This window comes from Garra rufa, chromosome 8, assembly GCF_049309525.1.
Source record: "Garra rufa chromosome 8, GarRuf1.0, whole genome shotgun sequence".
Classification (NCBI taxonomy): domain Eukaryota; kingdom Metazoa; phylum Chordata; class Actinopteri; order Cypriniformes; family Cyprinidae; genus Garra; species Garra rufa.
The window spans coordinates 45,274,352-45,296,880 of NC_133368.1; the positions used below are offsets into that span (position 1 = coordinate 45,274,352).

General features: G+C 33.5%; 1 protein-coding gene across 1 annotated transcript in view; it reads right to left on the reverse strand.

Annotated features, from left to right (window-relative positions):
• LOC141340213 (junctional adhesion molecule-like) overlaps window positions 1-3,517 on the reverse strand; it is a 47,905-nt gene extending 44,388 nt beyond the window's left edge. Inside the window, exons 1-5 of the mRNA XM_073845138.1 lie at window positions 3,182-3,517; window positions 2,749-3,093; window positions 2,227-2,577; window positions 1,249-1,353; window positions 25-120 (exon numbers count right to left, since the gene is read on the reverse strand). Coding sequence (XP_073701239.1) covers window positions 25-120; window positions 1,249-1,353; window positions 2,227-2,577; window positions 2,749-3,093; window positions 3,182-3,230 — 946 coding nt within the window. The 5' untranslated portion in view covers window positions 3,231-3,517. The remainder of the gene's footprint in view (window positions 1-24; window positions 121-1,248; window positions 1,354-2,226; window positions 2,578-2,748; window positions 3,094-3,181) is intronic.
• Window positions 3,518-22,529: the final 19,012 nt, after the last annotated feature.

Here is a 22,529-nt window from a genome sequence, read left to right on the forward strand (position 1 = left end):
TATATTTAAAAATACTAAACTCACCCTCAGTAAGACCCCAGAAGATAAAGGCGAAGGCCATGAAGACATTTGGAAAAAAGACCAGACAAACCTGAAGAATCCAGATTGTGCTGCTGGTGACTGAGGAAAATATGCAGAATAATCACAGTTAAATGAGCAAAATATGGAAGTAAATAATGCCATGTCTTAAAACAAAAAAGCATGTTGAATAGCACTAACAGTTAACATTAACACTGCTTACATTTTAATGCCTTGTATAAATTCAATAATTTATATTCACCTCACAGGATTCACTTTCAAAATATTAAATCTGTTCAAAAATACAATGTCTAATATTCGACAGGCAAATTTCGGTCCATTTTATTTCATTTTAAAAATTCGCTTCCACAAATTCAGTGGTCCAAATTTGGCCAAAAAAAAATAAATAAATAAATAATTGGCATTTCACAATGTTCCAAAGGTTGTAAAACATTCCTTGTGACTAGACTGACTTAGGCTACTATAGGTGAAATTTTGCTAATACCTCCCTTACTGCACATAAAGCACATCAGTATTTTATACTACAACCTTTGGAACATAACCAATCCTTTTTGGGGGCTTACAGATTTGTTTTACGGGTACTTTTTGTTTTGTGAGATTTTTGCGTTTTGTGAGATCTGAGGTCTTTTATCACTGTGTTAGTTCAGTGAGACGCATGGGGAATCCCGGAGTGTAATGTATGAGGGGAATCCCAGTATTACCGCACCGCATCACACAAGCCATGATGCAAAGTTAAGGAAACTATGCAACCGAGAGCAATTTATGTCTTCCTTGGATGTAATGTTGGTTCTGTACTTCAGCTTTGGGTAAAATACCATTTTAATCATAATCAGCTTTTCCACGTGTTTATACTGGCCCTAATAAACAGAGCTTCTACTTCTACATGCTTTTTTGTTTCAAAGACATATGGCATTATTTAAATTCCACAGCAAAACACTTAGGCCTGGTTTCATAGACGGGACTTAGCCTAAACCAGTATTAGGCCATAGTTCAATTAAGGCATTTAAGTAAGTTTTATTAACATGCCTTAGAAAAAAACATTACTGGTGTGCCTCTTGAGACAAAACAAAGGCACTCATATATTTTAAGATGAGTCAGTGGAAGTTTCTTTCAATTGAAATAGTTTCAGCCTTGTCTGTGAAACCGGGAGTTACAGTGACATACAGAGTTAAATCACAATAAATAAGACGACTTCGCCTTCAAACACACCTGTGTTTTTTGATCTGCAGTAGATCAGAGAGCAGAGCAGAACCACAGCTCCAAGTCCAGCAACAAAACAGAAAACCAACACCATTATGTGCAAAGAAGATAAACCTGTAAAACACAAACACTGCTTGTAAAATTTAAGTGCACTGAACAAATTGTATATAATAAATGATTGTTTCTGTAAGAGCCAATTTAATATGTCAATAATTTGTATTATAACTGCTTTCTGAGTGTTGATTGTGTGTAATAACTTTAGTCATTTTTGTAACTTTCTATAGGAGACAGTTTCGATATTTCCTATTTACATATTTCAGTATTGTTTCTTATGTTTCTGTATATTGTATAATGTATACAAGTATATTTTTGGTTCTGTTTCTTTAACTGCTACGCACTTGTTACATGAGATTGATGTGGTGTGGGCAGGAAGCAAGGGAGAAACAGTTTTCTTATCGTCTTGCTGTCATAAATGGAAAAAGCTGGTGTTTAAACGTTCAAGGAAATGCGGGCTAAAGGGTTTACAAGTGTAAAACCATAGGATAAAAGGAACCAACTGGATTTGTAAACTTTTTTTTAAAAATTAAACTCATATTTGTTTAGGGATTATTGACTGCCTTCTCTGACGAGTAAGAACCAATCTTTTTTCCTGCCCACAAAGTAAATTCAGGACTTTGCAGCTACAGTTTATAATAGAATAATAATGAAGAACTTGCAACTGAAGCCATTCATTATTTTAAGGAGTTTCTGAAACTACATATTTTTGTAAGGAACTATTTAAATCATATGTACAAAAAGGTATATATTTTTTTGTACCAAGTATAAATAGCAAATAAAATCTGTTCACCAAGTGCAAATAAATAGTGACAGATGTTTTTCACACAAAGTGTAAATAGAAATAATTTTCTGTGTGTATTAAAGCTAAATATATTTGAGCAATGTTAGACAGAGCCTTTGATTGCTTTCTTGCTACATTTGCTGACTTACCTAATTGCTCCAGTTCTGCAGTTGAATTGGCTGAAAGTCCTCCTGCAAGCACTTCACACATGTAAACTCCTTTATCCTCAGTTCTGACATTCTTGAGTCTGAGAGAAAAGTTTCCTTTGGGGATTTCATCAGTAAATAACTCAACTCTGTCTCTGTATCGCTCATCTGATGAATCTGCTGAAGCCGTATTGTTTTGGTAGAGCAGAACCAGAACATCTATATCCGTTTTCTTCCAAGAAAACATTTGTATGTGTTCGGGTGTGATGTGAGAGTCTACAGAGCAGTTCAGAGTGACGTCCTCACCCACAGATGCAGATATGGAGCGACTGGATCCTGATACTAGCAAATAATCTAAAAAATAAAATTAAATTAAAATTAAATAAATAAAAAAAAAGGTCAAGGATGAACGTGGCTACTTATTTGTTATGAAAGGTTGAAGAATTCAAATATCACAGATTAAAATACATTTTGCTAGTTGTTGTTTTTGTCAAATTTAAAGTAGGACTGAAATGATTCACTCACCAACAACTTGTATTTCAACCAAAGTTTTTTCAGCAACCTGTTGACTGTAAACTTTACATCTGTAAACCCCTTTGTCTTCAGCTCTCAGATTGTCCAGACGAAGGGAGAAGTTTCCATGTTGAATCTGGTCAGTAAAGAAATGAGCTCTATCACGATAATGCACCTGCTGTATCTCTGCTCGACTCTCGCCATCTTGATAGCGATGAACCACAGTCTCTGAGTCTGTTCTTCTCCATTCCACCCTCAGACCCTCCATTAGTAAGAATTCATCCACATAACAGGGCAAAACCACTGAAGATCCCAAAGGAGCAACCAGAGGACCAGAGGGACCGCGCACAGTGAACCCTATAAAGAAAGAAAAATTTGACTACGAAAAAAAAAAAAAAACGAGAAAGGAAACTCGAAGGCTGTTTTTTAGCAATAGGCTACTTACCATCAGCGATCATCAGGACTATTGATATTAAAATAATCTTAACATCCATAATGCGTTTAAATTAGACAAAGCTGTAATAAAGCATATTTCGATCTATATAATTAGAGTTTGTGTCCAAGTTTTTTTCATATTAGCATTCGTCTAAATAAACACTTTTACTTTCGCTTTTACACGCACGCGTCAGGACCCTGAAGAACACACGCGGAGAATAGGTTAAAATATCTCTTCTGTTGGGTCTTTTGCCATTTCAATGAACATATCCTTAAACTTGAACAAAAACTACGCGTCTACTACATATTACACACGAAAAAGAAAAGAAACCACTAGGTACACAAGATGGCGTCTGTGAGGTTCAATAGTATAATGAGCTTCCGTTTTTTTTTTCCGTGTTTTTTTTTTTAGCAATACTATTCCGTTAGATGCAGTAGTGTAAAGAAAAAAAAGTCTATGGAAGCCCATTTCGGTCGTGTCGTGTTAGATCATGAGCCTGCAGGTCAGCAAGTCATAATTTCGACATTTTAAGTCATAATTTCAACTTTTAAGACATAATTTCGACTTTTTATCTCGTAATTATAACTTAGTAAACTCATAATTTTGACCTTTCATGTCGTATTTATGACTTAAGTATGTAATAATTTCGACTTTTTAAGGCATTCATTTTTCTTACCTGGCGAAAATGGGCTTACATACTATTCTTACTTAATATTTTATTAAATGGCTTATCCACTCACTGGTAGCATCACTAAACATGATTCACAGTTAATTTAGCATACAGTGTTAACGTAAACATTTATGATTTGTTACATTTATTTTAAAACGCAATCATGAATTGTATATAGATTCTCATCACTGATTTTATTTGCACTAAATCTTGTGCATTCTTCTAATTTATTACACAGATAAATATAAAATAAAAAACAAATGTATAAGCTATATAATGATCAAATAATTGATACATTTAGTTACCTCAATATGTTTCCTCACATTTGATGGCAAACTTTTGAAGTCAGAAATTAACCTGATAAAAGTTATAACTGAAGCTGAAATGTGTGTGTTTGATGCCTGAAAATAAACCTCTCTCTCTCACACGTCAAGAGCACATTTGAGATTAAATTTACCATAGTTAATGTGCGCAACAAAATAAAAATGCAAAAAATGTAATGAGTACTTTTCATGTTGAAATAAAAGGAGAAGAAAAAAATGTTTTATATTAGCCTCAATTAAAACAAAAACATGAAACACACATGAAGAATAAAGTTATAAATAAGATTTGAACAGAAAAAGTACTCGGGGTAAAGAGAGGGACATTTTAACTCTTAGAAAATGTAAATATTACCATAACGGGGCATTCAAAACACTGATTAATTGAGGTGAGAATGTCCTGTAACAGTGTGGACATGTGAAAAATTATTAAAGAATAATATCTTGAGCTGGACCAATATATTTTCTATTGTAGTGCAAAAAGCTGATTATAATGTGGAAATGTAATTTTTTTCTCCAAACCCATAAGACTTTGTTCATCTTTAGAACACAAATTAACATATTTATGAGGTAATCCAAGAGCTCTGACCTCCACAGACAGCAAGGGTCCTACCATGTTCAAGGCCCAGAAAGGCAAGAACTTCAACAAAATAGTCCATGTAACATCAGTGGTTCAACCGTAATTTTATAAAGCTACCATTCTATTCTTCTCTGCATCTATGAGTCCTCTGTCTATGGAAAATACCCAGCTAGGAATGTTTTTGTTCCAAGAATGTTCCAAGAACATAATGCTATGTTCCCAGAATATTCTCCTAAAAGGTAGGATAACATTCTCTAAAAACTTTCTAAAAATCTTGATAACATTGTTAGAACATTATCCACTTAAACATTCAAGTAAAGATTTAATTGGGAAGCTTCCCATTGGACATTGGATGTGGACTCTAATGTTGCTCAGATGTAAAATCTTGGTTAAAAGCAAAAACCCAACCTTTGTTTTATGAAGCTCCAACTTCATTAAATATCTCCAAAAACACTTATTATAAACCAGACTGACTTTATTTCTGTCACACATTTACACAAGTTCTTATTGGTTTGATGTCACCATTATAGTGAGAAGTGTTTGCTTTAGTTGGGCAATTTGACTCTTGGCTTTTGGATGTTTCGCTATTGCTGAAAATGTTATCAGATAATATTGGGTATATGCTGATGGTTCAGACACCATCATGTAATTATCTGATTTCAGTCAGTCTAATCTATGCCATTAGCCACACATTGTAAAAATAAATAAATAAATAAATAAATAGAAACAACCTTTTTTGTCACACAAACATCAAGAAACAGTGTATGAATCTCAACAATGGTGGCATGCTTTATGATGCCATGTATTATGGGTGCTTGTCACCATTGTTGAGATTCATACACTGATTCTTGATGTTTGCGTGGGTCTAAGCATTTTGTAGTTTGTTTCAAGTGATTTGTGAACAGTGTGTTTTAAAAATTACAAATACTCTAGAAATACGGATTACCTGATTAGAACACTGCTGGATCTTATGCTGTTGAAATGCGTTATTTATGTAAAATTAATAGCATACATTAGATTCTAGATGTGATCAGTTGATCAGATCACTACATGATGATCGTTTACATCAGCAAGTAGCCAACATCATCTGATCACATTGTATTTTGCAGTTGTTTTCCATAACAAACATAGTTGCAGCAGCTCCAAAAGTCAAGAGTCAAACATCTAAATCTCTGTAAATCTCAAAAACGTGTAAATGTATGACAAAAATGAAGTCAACCTGGTTTATAATAAGATAACCTGGTAAAGGTGTTTTTGGAGTTATTTAATGGCGCTAGTGAGATAGGAAGCTTAATTAGAATGTTAGAGGATACTGATCTAAAAATGTTATCAATAAACATTTTTAGAATGTTTTTAGAGAATGTTATCCCACTTTAAAATGCCTCCGCTTCGCGTCGGGCGGTTATTAGCCTCCACGTCGTGCATTTAAAATCCTTTAACGCAAGGCAAACCGTTGATTATCCCTTACATATTACTGCCTTTAATATGTTGTAGTACTTCATTTCATATAAGCAATGTTTGTAAATACGAAGTTTGCAGTATTCAATATTGGATATTGTGTGGATTGTCGGTCCGTGTACTTTTTCGTTCATTCATTATTCAATTTCGGAATGAAAGATGAAATTTAAAAAAGGGTGCAGCTTGGTTTTTTGTTTAAAAGAAAAAAAGCAGAAATGGCTGTATTTTGTTTTCCAAATGTATTTTTGTCATCAAATAATAGTAATAGAAAATCGGACGCATTTCCGATCGTTTTTTAATTTGCAATATTTATTTGTACATTTATTGTATTTCATTTGACTGATCATATCTTTACCCGGAAGTAAATTACACCGTCGAGCGGGTATCAATTATTATTGTCTAGTATCACTAAAAATGCTACTAAGATCCATATTACTATCACACGAGCCAATGGCAATTAAATGCACGGATGCATAGTCAGATAATGAATGAAATACAACTGTTCACGAACAGAAGATTGTGACTCATGCTGCATACGCAATGACAATTATGCCTACTGTAAATATAGATATACAACTACGATTAGAGTTGTTTGCATAAAATGCACCGTGAATTTCACACGTTTGCCTAGCTGTGATAGTCTACAATTTATCTCCATTAATACTATTTTCTCAATTCTGCTCATATATTTTCATTTACCTTACATCAATTGCTCGATCAATATTATCATCACATATTTTACATTTGTAACTGTAGGTACCACAAACAATTTAATATAGCTAAGTTTGTGTATTTTTACAGGTAGTAAAATACTGTGTGTGCTGCTTATAAACACCAGAGAGATAATGATTCATGAAAAAGATGGTCTTTCTTTACTCATCTCACTTGCACAAAATAAATGCAGTAATAGAAAGTACAGAAACGCACAAAATACACTGAAATACACTGGGAATTATATGCATTTAAAATTTTTTGTTGAAATCATCCCCCCGGATCTTCTGCATCCACTCAGGCTGTACGCATGCAGCGTCAACGGGGAATGCGAAGAAACGAAGACCTCCATGAAACTGTGTTTTATTGACAAGAGGTTAGGTTTAGGGGCAGGGGTTGGGTTACGTGCTCGTAAATGTGTCTGTAGTGACTGTTTGCATTGAAAAATCACACCCCAATACATACGCAATAATGGCAATATTATTACCCAATAGATCATTTAATCATGACGATAAAATTCACAGTGCCTTTCGCGTCAGCTTATTGACGCCAAGGGTTTCTTATTTAAAGTAGTGAGGACCCTGCACGTCCAAAAATGACGCTGAAGGGGTACCCTGTGCGTCAAAATGCGACGCCAAAGGCCAAACGTCAATATGTGACGACTTGGGAGTGAGACTGTGTTGCGCGAGCGCACATTCAGCTCTGCAGGCCTGGTGCTATGCGTATTTAAATCTCCTCTGATGCGCATTTTCCTGCATTAGCCAAAATCATGACAGTCAACCACATCCAGTCATATGTGAATTAATGTAAATATTCGCTAAAAACACACAATAAAGACAGCAATGATGCAGTCAGGACTGTGGCACCGGCTTGCTTTGAAATGTATTTGGTTATTGCACCTGATGCGTGTGCGCCCGCTGCGTCTCCCGCACCGAAGTCATTTTAAAAAGTACATAATAACGAAAACAATACCTTACAAATAAAAAGGAGCCGATTTTTATGATCAGAACTTCCTTAAACCAGTGAACCTGTAAACCTTTCAGTCAAAGTAAACGAATGCGTTCAAATAGAATTTCATAATTGCGGGACCCGCGGGTTGAAAAAAAAATCCAACCCGCGCATCAGTATGGGCCAGTACTTCAGGTGAAAACTTCCGGTGATCTGACAGCGAGAGCGAGAGACAACAGCGACCGAGTTCCATTACCACAGAGATATTTTTTCACATTGACTGTTTTTAGGATTCAAGAGAGGAGACTCAGCACTTCATCGTTGTGTGCATTTTTGTACAGTTTCGTCGCATTCCCCGTTGATGCTGCATGCGTACAGGCTGAGTGGATGCAGAAGATCCGGGGGGATAACTTCAACCCCACCAAATTTTTAAATGCATATAATTCCCAGTGTATTTCAGTGTATTTTGTGCGTTTCTGTACTTTCTATTACTGCATTTATTTTGTGCAAGTGAGATGAGTAAAGACCATCTTTTTCATGAATCATTATCTCTCTGGTGTTTATAAGCAGCACACACAGTATTTTACTACCTGTAAAAATGCACAAACTTAGCTATATTAAATTGTTTGTGGTACCTACAGTTACAAATGTAAAATATGTGATGATAATGATCGAGCAATTGATGTAAGGTAAATGAAAATATATGAGCAGAATTGAGAAAATAGTATTAATGGAGATAAATTGTAGACTATCACAGCTAGGCAAACGTGTGAATGTTCACGGTGCATTTTATGCAAACAACTCTAATCGTAGTTGTATATCTATATTTACAGTAGGCATAATTGTCATTGCGTATGCAGCATGAGTCACAATCTTCTGTTCGTGAACAGTTGTATTTCATTCATTATCTGACTATGCATCCGTGCATTTAATTGCCATTGGCTCGTGTGATAGTAATATGGATCTTAGTAGCATTTTTAGTGATACTAGACAATAATAATTGATACCCGCTCGACGGTGTAATTTACTTCCGGGTAAAGATATGATCAGTCAAATGAAATACAATAAATGTACAAATAAATATTACAAATTATAAAACGATCGGAAATGCGTCCAATTTTCTATTATTATTATTTGATGACAACAATACATTTGGAAAACAAAATACAGCTATTTCTGCTTTTTTTCTTTTAAACAAAAAACCAAGCTGCACCCTTTTTTAAATTTCATCTTTCATTCCGAAATTGAATAATGAATGAACGAAAAAGTACACGGACCTGACTCCAAACTTTGAATGGTATATAGTGTATAGTGTTACAAAAGCTTTTTTTTTTTCAGATAAATGCTGATCTTTGAATCTTTCTGTTCATCAAGAAAACCTGAAAAAAAAAAATGTACTCAACTGTCAAATTTCAAATATTGATAATAATAATAATAATAATAATAATAATAATAATAATAAATGTTTCTTGGACAGCAAATTAGAATGCTTTCGGAAGGATCATGTGACACTGAAGACTTGGAGTAATGATGCTGAAAATTTAGCTTTTATCCCAGGAATAAATTAAATTTTAAAATTTATACAAATGGAAAACAGTTATTTTAAATAGTAAAAATATTTCAAAATGTTACTGTTTTTGCTGTACTTTGAATCAAATAAATGCAGGCTTGCTGAGATAAATATTAGATTCATTGTGCAGTGTAGAGAGCTTCGTTGATTATAATGGAAGACTAAGATGAGTGACAGCTTTAAATGATTTTAAGGGAGTTTGCAAATGAGATATTGATTTAATACAACAGTACAACTGATGAATCTGGACTCTGCTGGTGGCAACATCTCAAGGCAGACAGTCCAATGGACACTGCACACCGTTGGGTTCCATGAACACAGACCAAAGAGGACACCACTTCTCCAGATAAGGCACACAAAAGCCTGCTTGGCCTTTGCAAATACTCATCTGGACAAAGAAGAAGACTTCTGGTCTTCTGTTTTATGGTCAGATGAAACAAAAATTGAATTGTTTGGCCACAATAATGTAGCCTTCATTTGGCGTAAAAAGGAGAAGCCTTCAACCCTAAGAACACCATCCCCACTGTCAAACATGGTGGTGGGAACCTAATGTTTTGGGGGTGTTTTTCGGTGTTTTTTGGACCGGGGAACCTAATCACAGTAAACGGTACCATGAAAAAGGAGCAATACATCAAAATTCTCAACAACAACATCAGGCAGTCTGCAGAGAAACTTGGCTTTGGGCACCAGTGGACATTTCAGCACAACAATGACCCAAAACACACAGCAAAAGCGGTGAAGAAATGGTTAGCAGACAAAAACATTAACGTTTTGCAGTGGCCCAGTCAGAGTCCTGACTTAAATCCAATTGAGAATCTGTGGAGGGAGCTAAAGATCAGGGTGATGGCAAGGAGACCCTCCAACCTGAAAGAGTTGGACCTCATCGCTAAAGATGAATGGGCAAAAATACCAGTGGAGACATGCAAAAAGCTGCTCAGCAATTATAGGAAGCGTTTGATTGCTATAATAGCCAATAAAGGCTTTTCTATTGATTACTGAGAAGGGTATGAATAATTTTGGACATGCCACTTTTTGTTCAAATGTAAATAAAAGATGAGTAATAATTTTTTCCACAATGATGCCTCTTGTACATCATCTTATTATCTTCTGGGAGACGTCTGTGTCATTACAACAGTAAAAACAAAATTCCCCTGTAAATCACTTTTAATGAGTAAAATATCACCTTTGTAATAGGAAGGGTAATTTTTGATCAGATTTTTTAAACTATTGATTAGACGGTAGAAAGAAAAGTAAGCATAGAGCCCTGAAAGGCATTCATATTATATTCATAACGTGACTTTGGATTCTGATTTTGGTGTCTAGCCAAAGTTTGCAATATTATATATTCTATATTAACAATAATATATATTCTTCTGAAAACTTTTGAAATTGAATTGAGATTGAAACTGTTCTGAGGGGTCTCTTTGCTGGATATAACAGTTTTGTGAAATGATGACAAAAATATGTTGGAAAAATAATGTTGTGTGTTTTAGCAGCTGGATAAATGCTGACTAGAAAAATAAGCTTCTGTGTGTTCTGTTTTAGTTTGGCAAGCAGGAAATTGAAACCGGATATAGCAATTTTGTGAAATTATGACAAAAATAAACATGTTAAAAAAAATAAATAGTGTATTAATCTATTGACAACCCTAGTTTATACAGAAATTGACTTTCAGACATAAAAATGAAACATAAAACAAGTAAGGCACCAAGACATTAAGACAAACTTCTCAATTACAGCTAAGCAACAAAACGACGACAAAAGGAATTACATACAAATAAATGCAATAAAGTTATACATAAACATAAATTATCAAAGCTTAGCAGAAATACTCAGTATTTTTACTGAACTCAGTAATATTATTATTATTATAAACACAGGAAATGCATGTTTCTCTGATTCAACATCACTGACAACCAAGCTACCAAAAAAAGAGCTGGTAAGATTTTTTTTTTTGCATGTTGATTATTCCAGTAAATTTATGTAAAAATCTACGTAATTTGATAAAGCTGTTAGCCATTCTACACAACAATAAGTTTTTCATTTAAAACAAACATACTGGTGTAAACTACCACTCTAAGTATTTCTCAAGCAACACAAGCATGTGTGAACTGAACTCGCTGCCTTCAATACAACACAAAATCATGCAATTTATCACATTTCTTGTTTTCACACACACAAACTTTTATGCGAGAGGCAACAATACTAACAATCAACAAAACTGATTAATTCGACTTTAACTCAGACGAATGAACTCCACGAATCACAAAACAAGCTATTAAATGAGACAATTTGCATCAACAGAGTAAATAAAAACACTAAACAGTCAACCAAATACATCCACAATAATTATTCACGCCCCAGTGCACGCTGGGAAAGCTGGCACAGCCAAATCAAAATTTAACAAAAACAAAAACACTATTTGTGCAGCTTTAGTTTTCTAAATAATCTTTAAATTTCTTTTAATAACAGGACGTCTGTTTAGTCACGCACTGATACAGATGGGAGTCTATGGGAAGTATGCTTTGAATGAATGTGAATAAACACACTAAAATAATCAAGACATATCTGTGATGAATTCATAATGTTATGCATACATAACTGATTAAGATGTGTGGAGCGTTTAAACCACAAGCTGCTATTTTAGCTACAACATTGGCAAAATGTCTGAAAAAACATTGAGAAATTGATATTAGTTTCAGTGTCTAAAGACACACCTATTGAAATTCGTTTTCTCATTAGGGCTCAGTGTAAATGAGTAGCTGACACGTCCTGTGGTGACATTTTATATTTCCTTTAAAATAATTTTAAACAGCATTCCCTAATTATTTTTTAACTATTGCTTTTATTGTAGCTTTATGAGCATATTAATTAAAAGACTACAGGGGATATTTGTTCTTTTCAAAAATCCATCTGTCACACTGCAGGATCATTTATAATGAACTAGTGAGGGCAAAACTGTGATTAAATTATGAAAAGAAATGGTGACCATTATGGACATAACACCTTAAATGTATTGATATAAAGTAACCAAGGCAACGGAAGCTATTTCTATGTATTGGATCGAAATGAATTTACATTTATGCATTTAGCAGATGCTTTTATCCAAAGTGACTTACTTTGCATACATTTAATCAGTTTCCTGCATTGAACCCATGACCTTGGTATTGCTAGTGCTGTTCTCTAATGTCTGAGCTACAGGAGCAAATAAAGTAATATAGTCAGTCTCTATAAAGACTGCTGTATTATAGTTGATATACAAATTTCTGAGGCCTATGAATGAGCATGAACCTACATTTGTTGAAAAACCTGTTGTTCACAATCTACATGCCTGTTGTTTGATAGTTTATGTTTTTAGTGAGTAAAAGGCTATTTAGTAGTTGTTGTCAAATCTATACAGATTTTAATAAAGTAAGCATCATTTTTGTATTGATAGTAATATTTCAATATGAACACTTATTGGATTGAAGCAGCTTAGGTTTACTTGATTATTCATACATTGATTATGTGAAATATGGCTTTTGAGTATTGATTATTTGTTCATCTATCAATCATTATTGTATTGCATTGCATTATACACTGCTGTTTAAAAATTTGCCATCAGTAAGATTTTTAATGTTTTTTTAAAGAAGTCTTTTCTACTCATCAAGGCTGTTTATTTTATTAAAATACAGGAGAAACAGTAAATATTATTGCAATTTAAAATAGTTGTTTAATATAGATTAAAATAGAATTTATTTCTGTGATGCAAAGCTGAATTCCAGCATCATAACTCCAGTCTTCAGTATCACACGATCCAATCAATCAAATCAATCAATAATTCAATATGCTGATTTATTATCAACGTTGGAAACAGTTGTGCTGCTAAATATTTTTTATATAAAAGTATATGTGATATTTTTTAAGGATTATTTGATGAATAAACCATTAAAAAGAACAGCATTTATTTAAAACAGAAATCTTATGTAGCAATATACACTCTACCATTCAAAGTGTGGGAGTCAGTAACTGTTTTCTTTCTTTGTGTAAAAAAAAATATATAGTTTAATTCAACAAGGATGTGATAAATTGATGAAAAATTATAGTAAAGACTTATATTGTTTTAAAAAATTATATTTTGAATTAATGCTGTTCTTTTTTAAATTTATACTTATCAAAGAATCCTGAAAAAAGTATCACGTTCCAAAAAATATTAATTGATAATAAATCAGCATATTACAATGATTTCTAAAGGATTGTGTGACACTGAAGACTGGAGCAATGGCTGATAAAAATTTAGCTTTGCATCACAGGAATAAATACAATTTTAACATATATAAAATAGAAAACTGTTCTTTTAAATTGCAATGATATTTTATAATATCACTTTTTTCCAGGTAAAGCAACTGAGCATAAGAGACTTCTTTAAAAAACATTAAAAAAAAAATCTTAAGATCCCAAACTTTTGAACAGCAGTATAACTGAGAGACACACAGTGAAAATTGATAATTATATGTATTTTTAAGCAGTCTTCTATATGGTTACAAAGAAACACTGATTTACATTACAAGCTCTCAGAATTTTATCTTACTTTTTAGTCATATAAATATGTTTCTTCAAAAAAAAACAAAAAACACATTTTTGCTCAGTTTTGGGCCTCTGAATAAACCAAGTGTTTTTTTCCTCCTCAAATATGAGCTACATATCCACACTATATGACACTATAAATGCCAAACACAAATTTTTTATCATAATTAATTATAACTAATAAATTATTTTACAAAAATAAGAGGGATTATACAAAATGCATGTTATTTTTTATTTAGTACTGACCTGAATAAGATATTTCACACAAATATGTTCACATATTCATCCAAAAGAGAAAATAATGACCTGTTTAAAAGTTCACATATGCTTAATTCTTAATACTGTGTTTTTACCTTATGTTTTTTGTTTAGTGATAGTTGTTCATGAGTCCCTTGTTTGTCCTGAACATAAACTGGCAGCTGTTCTTCAGAAAAATCCTTTAGGTCCAAAAAATTATTTGGTTTTTCAGCATTTTGTGTATTTGAACCCTTTCCAACAATGACTGTATGATTTTGAGATCCATCTTTTCACACTGAGGACAACTGAGAGACTCATATGCAACTATTACAGAAGGTTTAAACGCTCTCTAATGCTTCAGAAGGAAACACAATGCATTAAGAACCAAAATTAAATTTGAAGATCAGGGTAAATTTTACTTATTTTGTCTTCTGAGAAACATGTAAGTAGCTTCTAAAGGGCAGCACTAAATGAAAAATAAGAAATATGTACACATCTTCATTCCGTTCAAAAGTTTTCACCCCCTGGCTTGTTGGATAACAGTTCAATAAGTTATTCAGTTTTTTTTAAAAGCGTTTGTCATGCTTTCTAGTTTTAATGTTAAAGGTAGAGCTCATCTACTAAGTACCCTTTACTTCACATTTGAACCTTTTCAGTAACAGTAATCTTTTTCTGCTCAATTTGCTGGACCAAATCATTTTTGCCCCAAACTACAGCAGAGCTGTTCTGAGACCCATTTCTGACGGAAGACGGACCCCCTGAAGGTACATGTTGGGCCGCGGTACGATTCAGGAACTATGGATCGCCACTGTCTCGTTTAAGAACATTTTAGTTTCTCCCAAAGGAAATCAGCTGATGCTGAGGATGGTTTTTAAACTCAGTTATGGGAGACAGGGGAACAGTAACCGTATTCTCACATCCAGAAACCAGTAGTTGACCCTTTCTATATTCATCGCCTGTTTTACGAGCACAAGGACCTCGTGCATGTAATGTAGTTAAGAAGGACAGGAGCGAAAAAAAGCCTCCGACAAGCTGCTAATGCTCGTCCCTGCCTTGGGAAATAGGCAACCTCGATTTCTAGGGCCGTAGCCGAAGTGGCTTCTGTATTATTGAATAGAGAGGAGCAATGGCGTCTGTGAGAGCGATCACCTGGTGTCACGCAGCGTGAGGAGTGATAGCCGACTGGCTCTTCTGTTTAACTGCTCGCAGCGACAAATTGCACTACTGCTAAATGAGACAAGTGCAATGCATTTACACTTGGACTTTGTGATATATCTGAAGCGACGATGCATCAATCACCCTGACGCTAGATTCATGCCACTGAAACAAATGCAAAGAGTGTTAATGAGTCTTATACAACAGCCACTTAGATTCAGCACAAACACTCCATGACTAATGACAATGAGGTTTCATAAGCAAAGGATACAGAAGTCATTTTAGATATTTACTGCAGTGTATATCTGAAGTCAGCGTGAAATTGTGTTTGCAACCTGTAATGTGGGTTTTCTTTTCCATCAGCAAATGATTTGACCGTGAAAAGCTGTAAAACGGTTTACAAAAAAATAAATATGTTTAAAAATCTCACCGAATCTGTGCATGAAACAGAATTGTGCATGAATCACAAAGATGGGAAGAGGAATTTACAGGGGAAAAAAAGTAAAAATTCTACCCTTGTCCACAAAAGTTAATTATTAAATATGACAGAATATATAAATTAAATATGTGACACTGGACCACAAAACCAGTCTTAAATAGCAAGGGTATTTTTATGTCAAAAATCATTAGGATATTAAGTAAAGATCATGTTCCATGAAGACATTTTGTAAATTCTCTACTGTAAATATATTCAAACCTAATTTTTGATTAGTAATATGCATTGCTAAGAACTTAATCTGAACAACTATAAAGGCGATTTTCTCAATAGATTTCAGATTTCAGTTTTTTAAATAGTTGTATCTCAGCCAATTATTGTTCTGTCCTAACAAACCATACATCAATGAAAAGTTTATTTATTCAGTATATGTATATTTATTGATGTATAAATCTCAGTTTCAAAAATCTGACCCTTATGACTGGTTTTGTGGTCCACGGTCACATATTTAAAAAATAATTATTTGTGTAAAAATAACTTGTGTAAATTTATTTTAAAATAATTCAAATTTAATTTTAATTTTAAATTACATTTTAATTCTGCTTGCATTTAAATTTAAAATACAAACTGTTTGTTACTGCAATTCAAATTTAAATCAAATTGAAAAATTGTAATTTAGAACACATTTTCCATTTAATTCTGAATAGTGCAAGAGCTACTATTTTCTGTAATTCAAACTTTAAAAATTTCTAATTTTCAGCTGTAATAGAACAAAATATAAAGCATATGAAAAACTTCAAATTAAAAATATGAAAACTAGAAATGTTGCATCTAAGTGAATTTAACTGAATAATATTACTGAAGAAATAAACTAAATTCAAAATTAACTAAAAAATTACAAAGGCACATTACAAAATTACTAAATAAAAAAAATTAATATAAAATCAAAATCAAACAAATTAATATGAAAATACAATACATAAAAATCTAAAAAAAAAAAAAAAAAGAATGAAAAATTATAATAATAAACAATACTAAAATAACACACTGGAACATATACAAAATTGAAAAATCAATTGCAAAAATTGCAAATTGCAAAGACAGGAAGAGAAGAAATTCAACACAGCTACAGCATTCTAGGTTATTAAGGGTTCCACCCTCCACAAAAGTTAATACATTAAATATCATAGAATATATAAATTAAACCTTTCAAAAATAAATATTTGTATAAAAATAACATTTGTGTACATTTTAAATGCAATTTTTGAACATTTTCCATTCAATTCTGAATAGTGCAAAAACTATTCAAAATTTCAAAAATGTTAATTTTTGAGTTGAAATAGAACAAAATATAAACCATATAAAAAACTTAATTAAATTAAAAAAAAACTAGGAATGTTGCATCTAACTGAAATGAGCTGAATATAACTGAATAACTGAATTTAAAATAAAATAAAAAAAATTACAAAAGCACATTACAAAATTACAAATTAATAAAATATAAAATGAAATGAAAATCTAAACATTTAATATGAAAATACAAAAAAAAAATCTAAAAATTGAATTAAAAATTATAATAATAAACAATTATAAAATAACACACTGGAACATATGCAAAATTGAAAAATCAATGATTAATCATTGCAAAGACAGGAAGAGAAATTTACAGGGAGAAATTCAACACAGCTACAGCATTCTAGGTTATTAATGGTTCCACCCTCCACAAAAGTAATACATTAAATATAGAATAAATGAAACCTTTCAAAAATAAGTATTTGTATACAAATAACATGCATAAATTTTGAATGCAATTTCAATTTAAAAATGGAAAATTTAGAACATTGTCCATTCAATTCTGAATAGTGTAAAACAATTCAAATTGTCAAGATTTTAATTTTTGAGCTGAAATAGAACAAAAATATAAACCATATAAAAACTTAATTAAATTAAATAAAAAATGTGAAATCTAGGAATGTTGCATCTAACTGAAATGAACTGAATAATATAACTGAATAACTGAATTCAATAAAATATAAAATGAAATGAAAATCTAAAAATTTGATATGAAAATACAAAAAAAATCTAAAAATTGAATTAAAAATTATACTAATAAACAATACTAAAATAACACACGGGAACATATATAAGCATTTAAGCACCACCTTAAACCAAAACAAAAAACAAAAACAAAAAAAAAACCTGCCATTGTATATTATGAATTATGTCAGCTCTGTGACAAATTGCTTGTTATGTTCCTTATTTGAAAGTCACTGTGGATAAAAACATCTACTAAATGAATAAATGTAAATATACAAATGGTTGACGCACACACAAAGACAGACAGGGTCACTCAGCTTCAATTGTTTATGTCCGTTCTTGACTATCGTCTAATTTGAGCCCATTTCTCATTGATTTGCTGCCAAAATGCGGCGTCACAATACGTGACAGGAAACGTCAGCGCCAGTCATTTAGCCACCACAATCTGTTTATAATCGGTCAGACTTGCAACTGAAGAGGGCGAGATTTCCACGGAAACTGTCTGTAGATGTGACATCTCTGACTGAAATCGAGTAGCTTCAAGTTACAGGCTGCTTGAGAAAGACCATATTGCATGAAGTCTGGGTCTGTGTTGATGTGTCACTCCCTACTCATTAGTATGCCAAGGACGGACCACCTGCTGTTGAGGTTTACACTCCAGAGGTTCAATTGATTACAAATGTCTTTTCAGATGGCGTGTTAAAGAACAAAGAATAGAAGGATTGTTAAAGAAGAGGAGGAGAGATGAAAAAGGAAGGCGTGAATTGATAAGACGTTGTTTGACATGCTTGTGATCTGAATACCGCTGTAGTATTACAAGCTAATCAAAGCACTAGTTAGCATATAACGTTTAGAGTGAAGACAATCCAGTACAGTTCAAACCACTGTAATTTGAGCCTAAATTCATTGGTGCATATTATATTAAAATATAATTACTGAATTTTGTTTATGGCTGATATCAAAAATCCCTCTTATTCTGGCACTTGTTTTATAAGCATCTGTATAATATGTATTTAATAATTGTATTTTCATACTTTATTAAGGAACAGTTAATCATTTCTAAATTAAGCATTACATTATTTACAAACCGGTTAGTTAGTTAGTTATTATATTTATATTATAAATATTTATAAATATAAATATTTATATTATATTATTTATATTATTAATATACTTCAGGTCTTCTAAAAGAGTACAGCAAAAAAAAAAATATATATATTATTAATAATTTATTAATAATATATATATTTTTTTTTGCTGTACTCTTTTAGAAGACCTGAAGTCCATAAAATTAATTCACCTAGGGAAAGAAATGCCCTAAGATAGGAAAAAAATGAATGAATGAATGAATGAATGAATGAATGAATGAATGAATGAATGAATGAATGAATGAATGAATGAATGAATGAAAACTTAAATACAAATTTGATTCTTTAAATCAAATTTTTCTGTATCTGCTCAAGGATTCTTTCTTTAGTTTGAATATACACTGAACCAAAAACTATCCAAACATCTTAGTTGATAATTCAGTATACTTTATTTTTGACAAAACATCCAATGTTTCAGTAGTGAATGCACATTTTTGGTAGTGACAGTAATGCTTTGGTAGCGACCACATCACATTACACAATTTTAACTGACATACTAAAACACTTAAACATACTAAAACACAAAAAAATTGCATAACTTTACTAAAATGTTGTTTATTTCCCCCAAATATGAAGATTATGTGTTCCCTGTTGTCACTACTGAAACAATCATGTTTCGGTCATGACAATTCTATGGGATAACACCCAAAAAACAATAATGTCACTACTGAAACACCACCAAATGTTTTGGTCATGACTTTTACTTCTTACTTTTGATCCTAGCTCAAAGATGCTAATCATGGTTAGCTAGCACAGTTCTGAACAGTGGTACACATAGAAAAACTGAATATTATGGAATAACTCTCAAAAAAGTGTGCTTAATTCCAGAAAAAAATGTGTTTGGTAGTGACTTTTGAACACATTAAATTCAAAATGATGAGGCCTATCTACTCACACCTTGTAGCTATGATAGAGGGGGACACAGGAATATTTCTTGATTATAAATGTATGGGTTTCGTTAAAATCAATTTCAGCCAATGGACTAAAACATTCATAATACATATTTCGGTAGTGATATGAAAAATGCAGGATACTTTAACATAGTTTCATAATTTACAAAGAAAATATAAAATAAATATTTTCTTTGAACTTGGAAAAAAAAAATCACAAAGATGTTTAAAAACAATTATTTCAATATAATTTTCATAAGTTGAAATTTAGGAGTTAGGGTTCGGGACAGCCACCTCCCATTTGAAAATACCCAATAAATGATGACTTTATATATATTTAGCTTACTAATATTTTAAATATTATTGTGGGTTTCAATAGATAATAGAATGATCTTAATATATATATATACACACACACACACACACAATATAAATGAACAGTAACTCCTAAACTCTTCTGCATTAAAGAAACACAGCTCTCAGCAGCAGATCTTCATTCAGTTAAGGGTGTTTACACTTGTAGTTCAGTTTGTTTGGTTAATTTGGTCCAGACCAAATTGGAAAATTATACATTTGGTCCTGGTCCACTTAGTGTTCACACTGGCATTTTTGACATCAAACCTAAAGATATTAAACCTAAGGCATGGTGATACGTTCACAACCTGATCGGGTTGGGTTGAATGGCGTATATTCTGTGATGGAACTCACTGAACACTCCAAACAAAAGGAAAAGGTGTGTATGACTTAAAGCGGCGCAGAAGGTGAATAACATCAATGTACCCATTCACTGATTTATTTTCAACACCTGCAAACTCACAAAGAGCTCATAAAAGGCACTTTACCTCCTTGTTGCTCCACGTTTGCCCTCTGCTCCTTTTTTATTTTGTGGATACACCGCTTGTTCCCTTTGTGAAATCATGTTGCATAGCATCGCAACTTGTCATTACTTTCTGTTTTTGGTTAGTTTAGAATTATTTGGTCCATGTCGCATTCATAATTCATTCGAACCGCACCAGAGATCGTTTAGAAGTGGACCAAGACCCATCTTTTTAGCGGTCTCAGTCTGCTTGTTTGGTGCGCACCAGTGTTCGGATAGCAGCATTCACACTTACTCAAATGAACCGCACTAACCGAGCAAATGCACCAGAGTTTGTTTTAATCGAACCAAACATGACAAGTGTGAACACACTCTAAGACTTTAAGTAGGCTTTCTGCTGCATTTGAGATGGATGCTAAAGGGTTAAAGTAAATCTCGAGAGCTAGGAAAGATTTTGGGGCTGATTCTGGAACTCAGTGAGTTATTGCTTTTATTCTAGGAGCAGTCAGGCTCTCATTGGTAATAAATCGTGGTGCTCAATATCCGATCCGTGAGGTGTCAGTTATGAAGACTGAACTTGGCACAGAATTTGTTTTCCATTGCTTAAGCGGCCGGGCTGCAGCCTCTCCAAGAACATTGATTGCCCTTTTCCTTCCCCTCATCCTGAGCAGATACAGTAGCGTGGCAGCAACTGGTAATAACGGGAAAAAAAACAGGGCACTTCAGTCTTGGAAATGTCTGTTAATAACTTTGAGGTCAGGCTGTATGAAACCTGCCGGCGTGTGGAGCAATATACAAGGATGCATCTGTGAACCTAGTGTTGGAGAGTCAGACGTATGACTAGACTGCTCTGTTTGGTAGCTCATTCTAGTCAAGAACTGCTCGGACAAAAAAAGATGTGTAATTTGACACTACAGTATCTGACAAAAGTGAGTACACCCCTCACATTTCAGCAACCATTAGCCTATAGTATATATTCTCCAGGGGCAATACTATAGAAATGAAACTTGGATATATTTTTGGATAACAGTGTAGTGAGTGGGGCGGCTCCTGCCTCCTTCTTCCCAGGATTTGGCACCAGTGTAACAAAGTTCGTAGACTGTCGGAAGAAGGAGGCGGGAACCGGCAAACATTTAAATACTTTAATAATAGAATAAACAAACACAAAAGTAAAGCGGCAGCCCCTCACGGACGACTGCCGCACATAAAACACAAAATAAAGTCCAGGCCTGGTCCTCTCTCGTCCTACGCTGTCGTCACTCCTCCTTTAATCCTTCCGGAGCTCCTCAGTGGGACTCGAGACCGCTGAGTGGCGCAGGTGTCGCTCATTATCATTAACTCCACCGGCCTCGCTCCATTCCCACTGCTCTCGGCCCCACCCCACTCACTACAAACAGCCATTGTTTTCAAAATAGCTGGCAGCAAATGTGAGTACACCTGAAGTGAACTTGTCCAAAGTGTCAATATATTGTGTTAGCACCATTGTGATCTGGCACTGCCTTAATCATCCTGGGCATGGGACTGACCAGAGCTGCACAGGTTGTTACTGGGATCCTCTTCCACTCCTCTATAATGACAGCACAGAGCTGCTGGATGTTAGATACATGGTGCTTCTCCACCTTACACTTGCGGATGCCCCACAGGTGCTTAATAGGGTTTAGGTCTGGAGACATACTTGGCCACCCCATCAACTTCACCTTGAGCTTCCTCAGCAAGGCAGTTGTCATCTTGGTGGTGTGTTTGGGGTCGTTATCATGTTGGAGAACTGCCATTCGGTCTAGTTTCTGGAGGGAAGACAGCATGTTCTGCTTCAG